This window comes from Austrofundulus limnaeus, unplaced genomic scaffold, assembly GCF_001266775.1.
Source record: "Austrofundulus limnaeus strain Quisiro unplaced genomic scaffold, Austrofundulus_limnaeus-1.0 Scaffold47, whole genome shotgun sequence".
Classification (NCBI taxonomy): domain Eukaryota; kingdom Metazoa; phylum Chordata; class Actinopteri; order Cyprinodontiformes; family Rivulidae; genus Austrofundulus; species Austrofundulus limnaeus.
Window position 1 is genome coordinate 1,142,553 of NW_013952449.1, and position 7,363 is coordinate 1,149,915.

At 37.5% G+C, this 7,363-nt stretch overlaps 1 protein-coding gene across 3 annotated transcripts in view; it reads right to left on the reverse strand.

Moving 5' to 3' along the window:
• The window catches only part of nlgn1 (neuroligin 1), a gene marked incomplete at its 5' end in the record, with an annotated part of 498,373 nt that overhangs the window by 328,540 nt on the left and 162,470 nt on the right, over window positions 1-7,363 (reverse strand). For 2 of the 3 annotated variants that reach the window (XM_014008038.1, XM_014008037.1), the window contains 1 exon segment: window positions 896-955. In XM_014008038.1, the coding sequence (XP_013863492.1) occupies window positions 896-955 (60 nt within the window). 3 annotated transcript variants of the gene reach the window in all.

The following is a 7,363-nucleotide window of genomic DNA, read 5'->3' on the forward strand; positions in this document are numbered from 1 at the left end:
ACTGTGTACATTTGTTTTGAGGTACAAATTTGGTATCTTTCTGAAATTGTTGCAAAATATACCTTCTGTTACTTCAGCCAATGAGGTTATGTTTTCAGTCGCGTATGTCTGTCTGTCTGTGGACAAAATTACTCAAAAACGTATGGACATAGTATTTTCATGAATTTTTTTTTTTTACCACAGGTAGATGTTGGCCAAAGGAACAGACCATCAAATTTTGGCGATGATTCAGATCACGATCTGGATCCAAGAATTTTTTTGAAGGATTCTTCACCGTTGCAGGCTAGGGGGAAATTGCCTTGTTGGAGGTTTGCGCTCTTTCTAGTTTAGACATTATGCTATTGCCACATCCTGATGTTGACAAGAGCAAAAGAATTCACACGCTGCACTTGAAAAACTATTTTTAAAAAGTTTTTTTGATGCCCAAAACATAAAGACATCTATTTTTTTTTACTATATTATGCAAGCCAGCTAGCCAGTAATTGAACTTTCCAAACACGAGCACATTTAGGCAAATTAAAAGAAAATCCATGCAAACGTGTCATAGCGGCTGGCTGAAGGGTTAAGTTGTTCTATCTGCTGGTGGGATGCAACATGGAGGAGTAAGAAAAAAAAAGTAAAGTAAAAGGCAAATCCAAGCAGAAGATTTATGTTACAATATTAATATCAAAGAATGGTGGGAGACATGTAAACTGTAGACATCAAGCTGAAAAGGACAAAACACATTCAGCCCAAAAAAGAGTTTACGAGTAAAGAGCAAAAAGAAAATGTCCATTCTTTCAAAAAAAGGACAAGAAATGTAAGAAAATCAAAGAAGATAAAAATTGGAGGAGAAAGGGTAAGTCTGGTTTCCCTTGTCATGCAAATCAGATTGACATTGGGGGGGAAAAAATACCTTCATCGTCCGTGCGGTCACTATCACTTAAATCATCAGTGTGTTTCTTTGTAAGGGGACCTATAGGACCAAGAAGGAGAAGATGGAGGAAAACAAGATGGTCAAGAAAACACACACAGCTTTCAAAAGATGCTCTCAAAAGATAAGAAAGTTTTTTTCTTTTTTTATATATTTTTATTGCACTTCTTTAAAGAAAAAAAATCTCCCTCTGACAGAAAACCTTTTCACACGTAAAGAGTCGGATTTCAACGTTTAAAGAGTCGTTTTAGTAACAGGGCGAAAGAAGAGGGAGTTCACACAAAAAAAAGAAGAGTAAAAAAATAGTTTCCTGGTAAAAATGAAAAATTAACTGAAGATAGACCCACAGGATCAAAAGACATAAAGCTCCTTAAAACAGTGCAGAAAGCAGCATGAATTATACATTTCAGAAGCATTATGTTAACAATTAAAAATGGCCTGTGTAGCTGGAAAAATAAATAAATAAATAAAACAACAATCTGTAAAAGAAGCAGTATTTTTTTAAGAGCAGAGCATAGAATAGAAGCATGTGACCATCTCCACCTGTTTTCTGCTCAATGGGGTCATTTTCAGGAAACAGCCCCACCTCATCTGCGGGTTTAATGTATCTAAATTTATCCTGATGACAAAAAGAACAAAAAAAAAAAAAAGATGGGAACGAAAAGTTCAAGGCTTTTTTATACATTAAGGGTAGAGTCCACATCACATAATTTAGTTAATGTCAGCCTTCTGTTTTTGTTCTTCACTTTTCAACTTTTCCTTTTAGGGTTCAAATTTAGGATTTTGGGTTAAAGTTCATTTACAGGATTAGATAACATACATTTAACTGTTCATAAGACATGATTACCCTCATGCCATGTTGCAGACCTAAACAATACAGTAAGGTTGTGTAAATGTATTAGTGTCTAAAAATGATAAATTATTGTTCGTTTTTGAAATGCAGAGAAATGCGATTTGGAATGTATTGTGGGGGTGGAGCTATAATGCATTTTTCGATGCTTCCTGATGCAGATGATTTTGTATTGATTTAAAAAATGTCAGAGATTAATAAATATTCAGTGTTAACTGAGGTAACACATAATGCCAAAGGTGGATCTCTGTAGTGCAGTTTATGGTCCGCACTCAATAGAAACACACCCGAGACATAAAAACAGCACGTTCTTGCTGAGTTTGGCAACATTTTAGTTTCTTTGAAGTTAAAGCAGAAATTGGTGCTATTAAGTGCTACGCTAAGTCCAAGTTGTATACATGCTTCCATCCAGAGGAAGAAGATGAAAATGCTGGTAGCTGCTGCTGCTAGTTGCAGTCTCTGGGCCGGGACTGTTGGAGATTCGTTGGCAAACACCATTTACAAAGAAGACAGACATTTTGACAGAGTTCTCATTTTCATCACTTAAACTTGTTTTTTTCTTCTCTCTTTAAGGTATTATAGAGTAGTCTCAGCCACATCCAGGTCTAAAAAAGATGCTGATGATAAATATTAATTATTTAAAAAAATCTCCAAATGTGCCAATCTTTGTTTTTAAAGCGTAACATGTAAGTTTAAGGTGTACTCCAGCAGTTTAAACCATTAGACTGGTACAAAGCAGGTCAGTGTGTGTCTGATGTGGGCATCAAAACAACAAATTCAGAAGAATTTAGTTTTTAAAACAGAGCAAATAAAAACATGCAGTTTGTTCACAGAAGCAAACAGGCCACTAGCCGTGGATGCTACATGTTAGCATCTTGATTCTTAGTTGTGCAATCAAAACCAATAAAATAAGTGTCCGCCGTGCTTGTTTAGTTTAACTGTTTACATTTGAACCTGCCTCTGGATGGCTGCTCCGGTGCAGGGTGTATTCATAGAACCGGAGCAACATGCTGAAAGTAAAACGAACTAAAGTATCGATCCTGTAACTTTTGTATCGATACGGTCCGAGACAGACGTTACAGTCCTGTGTTTCTGTGGATTCTCAGTCATCCAAAAGAAAAAAAGACAAAGCAACTGGACTTCTGTTCTGTAGCTGAAGACATGTGGAGCTACAAGATTTAAACTACCAAACTCCAGGTTAACGTCATTATAATATGAATCAATCTGCTCTCCCCCACCTCACTGATGTAAACATCAGACTTTTATGTGATTTAGTAACAGGTTCTAAATAAAATAAAATGTGCTTCATAATCACCGAGTAAAGTTTAAGTTCTGAATCGGTAAGTATTCTCTATCAGCGAGTACACAAACTGAAGTACTCATACTCGGGCATTGGGACGAGACATCCTAAATACAGTATAGGCCATGATTTTCAAAATTTAGTTGTGTAAAATGTGTCTGCATGGCTTGCAACTTTGGCTTTTTTCAACTTTTTTTTTAAATTCCCAACTCGTCAGATTGCAGGACAGTACCTAAACACATCTAACCAGACTGAAATCTTTGGCTTTTTGTATGTTTTTGCACCAACAATATGATCATTGTCATCACGCTGGAACGTTATGTTTGTATTTTAGGATTCTCAAAATGTTTCTCAGCTAAAAACAAACAAACAAAAAAAGCTATTTCATTTATTTTCTGTCTCCCAGCAACCTGCGTTGAACCTTGACACAGTTTGTATGTAGAGTGCACTTTCTTCCTGCCCCGGTTTTTACCCCAGCAACATGTACAGTGCACCACTTTCAGTAGATTGGACTCCTTTTATCAGCCCCCCCTCCCCTTTCTGGCAGTTAGCAGGTTTAAAATAAAACGTTAGCATGCTTGTCAAGGTGACAGTGAAGACTGATAGGCTAATTTTATGGTTGGACCAGTTAAAAAAAAAGCAAACCTGACCAAAAATGATGAAGTAAAAAGAAATAGAAAAGTTTCCTCCAGAATTAATACCCCAAGAGTATCACTTGAGCTTCCTAACAAAAATAAACTTGTTTTTGTTTGTTTTCTTGAATGAAATTAGGAGATTGGGTTTTCTCCAAAGATGCGCTTTACCAGTTTAACAGGGGGAGAGGTCAGGTGCTTCTTCCTCATTGAAACCAACATGTCACGTGATTGAAGTTTCTTGTAAGATCTTAAACTCAAGCCATCTTTAGCAACAAACAAACCAGCTACAAACATCCAAAGAAGTCAGAGATGCAGACAGATATCATGTAGAAGTTCAGAAACATGCAGTCTGTACAATAAGATTGCACTAAGCATGCACACGGAAAAACACAGTAACATTTGACGGTTTTCAGGTCATCACACAGACACACACACACACACACACACACACTCTCATCCACAGACACACATACGTATAAAGCAATGAGTCTGAGAACATGTTGCCACCAGGCCTCAAACAAGCACTGACTGATGAGAAAAAGTCCACTTGTCCCTTCCAACCACCACAGGTAGCCACAATTTTAACAAATTACTTCTACAACAAAATAAATAAAGAAACAAATAAAACATTAAAGTAGGAAAAAACCAACCCAGATTGGTACACCATCCTCACACATTTTGTAGAACCCTTTAAACACATATCTGCTTCAGACACAGACAGATACCATGTTGTTACTTCCTGCCACTTCAAAACACCGATTTCTCGAATGACCACCCTTCTGAAGCAATTGGTTAAATCAGGGGTCTGCAACCTGCAGCTCTGGGGCCACACACTGCTCTTTGATTCCTCTGCATTGGCTCTTTGTAGTGTTGATGAAGAATATAATAAAAACTGATGTTTATAATCCTGAATGCAATAGAAAAAAGGCTAGTTTAAAATGAGTCCTTGTCTCATTTTAAGCACTGAGTGAATAAAGAATCCACAACAGAATCTTGCCAATAATACAGGAAGAAAAAACACATTGATCACTTTGCTAGCCTGTTGTGCAAAAAAGACATGTTTTGGCTCCAGAAGCCTGACACATCTTGAAAATGAAAACATAATTAACTTAAAATTTTCAGGGTTTTTTTTTTTTTCAGAAAATTTGTTATTTAAAAATGCTGGTTTTTTTTTTTGTAATTCCGGGAGCCATTTTTAATGTGCAAACCCACAGAAGCTGCACTGCCATTTATAAAGTGATGACACTATAACATGTCTATAAGCTGCAGTTAAAAGTGGACTTATCCTGCCCTTAAATCCTTCTTTTTCTCATTTAACTCATTCAGTTGCAGTCTAAATAAAGTGGAACTGCAATGCTTTGGTCTGAATTGCTCCTTATTGTAAATCCACAAGCCCCTCTTTCACCCTGTTTCTGAGGTGTGTCTCAAATCTACTCATTTTGATGCTGTCTCTTTAAATTCAAACGAGGTGCTTCACCCTCCGCCCCCCTCCAGCTTCCAGACCGACCATTCCAGTTTGATAGAGGGCTTTATGACTATATAGCTGTGCAGAAACGTTTTATGTAACAATTAATCAAAAGATGTCAACAACAAAGAACTTCTCTGTCCATATTGGAGCCAGAGTCTGACCCAGAGCCAGAGGAAAATAAAGACAGTTTGTACCGTAAAATACTGTGATGTAAAAGTTCAGACTAAAAAGTATGACCAGAACAGAATAAAAACATCTTTTCTGCACTCCTAGAGACTCCAAGTGTACAACAAAATGTATTTAATTGCCCAAAAAGATGAATTTTGCGTATTATGTCCCCTTTAACTCTGAAGAGGACCACCAAAATGTGGTGTAGTTGTATGTGATATTTACAGAATTTAAAAACTCAAAAAGGCCGTTCTAAAATGAACATGTCAATCTTACATGTGGCCACTTTTTGTAACAACTCAGGACAGTATAGAAAAGCAAAGACCTGTACTTTCCCCCCCCCAAGACTGCAGCTCAGCTCCCCCTCAGCATCTGATGAAGGCTATCCAAGACGAAGGACGGGACACATCAGCAGTGATGTGCTGCTTTCACTTAAACAGGGCATAGTGAAAAACTTTTCAACACACGGTCAAAAGAACAAAGCCAATGAAAAAAAGAAACCTCACAGCCATGCGAAAAAAAAAAAGACCAAAAATGTTTTGCAGTGATGTTTGTACAGGGAAAAGCCATCTAAATGTGATCAGAGACAGCAATAGAAACAAAAGATAGGATTTTCTGTTCCTCGACTGCTTCACAGTCCGCCTTGGTTTGTGGCGACAGCTCTAACCACCAACCGGAGTCTAAATTTCTGGTTAGAGTCAGAGCTGCAGCTGGCCGCTCCAACCATGGTTAAGCCGAAGATGGAGGAATGATGGACTGTCACTTCCCAACTAGTCAATACTCTCAGCTCCTGGCCGGTGGTCAGATTTGCAAGTGGCAGCAGAATATGCGGGCTGATGGTCAGGTCTCCACGCTCCTGGGCCGGGCCAGGATTTAGAGCACTGAGCAGGCAGCAGGTTAAAGAAATAAGTTTCTCTATGCCATTTTATTTCTAAACCTTATACAAAGTCATTATTTATCAACAGAAAAAAAAAAAACTAAATGAAAATAGGTCAAACGTTAAAAGTTCTGGGCACATTATTTTCTTGATGTTCAAGAGCAAATTCTACCTAAACGTCTTCTTCAAGGTTTTATACTTGTTTTTATCCACCATATTTGTTTATCTACCCAGATGACGACCTGCATACCATCAAACTCAGGTCCTTAGAGAGACGCTACCCTGCATGTTGTCCTTGTTTCTCAGGTTAAACACACCTGATTGAGTGATTCAATTAGCCTTCGAATTCTGTTGAAGCCCGTTAATCATCCATTCATGCAAATCAGATGTGTTTGAGAAGGGAAACAAAGAAACCAAAGCGGCCCTCGACGACCGGAGTTCGACACCTGTGTCATAGACCAATCATGTACTCAAGTTATGTGCTGTTTGGCAGATTTATTGTGTACTTTGTAGTCTGTGCATAGAATTGGTAGAATAGGTATTGATATTTTGAAAAATAACTTAATGGGCAATATAACAATTTGTGGTTATTGTTCAGAACAAGGAACAGAAAGCTGCAACTGAGATGGATGTGTATGCAAAAAGGCCAGCAGTCTTCTGGAAGCACGTTTGTCCTTAAAAGCAGATATTTGGACACATTTTTTTTATTTTAAATATGTAATGTAATTCTATAATATTTTGCCGTTTCTTTGAGTCAGCGGCATTGAGTGACAGGTATAAATTAATATGTGTCGATATCAAAACTGAATCGAGCTGCACTGTATCCAGAATCTTAATGAACTGCTATGTCCTAGGTGAAACCCAGACTTAGTACTTTGTTTACATTGAATGTGGACCCGCATTTTAGAGTTGTGTATTCATATCTGGAAAACTGCAGGAGTAAACTGGTTCAAACTGCACCATATGATTGATGCAAGGAAAAAAGTTTGATTTTGAAGGCACAGTGTGTAGGATTTTGTCGTCTTTTAGCCGAAATTGAGATAATCACTAATGAAAATAATAAAAAAACATGTCTAATCATTGCAGACAAAGACCTTGTTTTATTATTTTTACCTTATAAAAAGCTGTTTATATCTCCATGGTCGCGGGTCG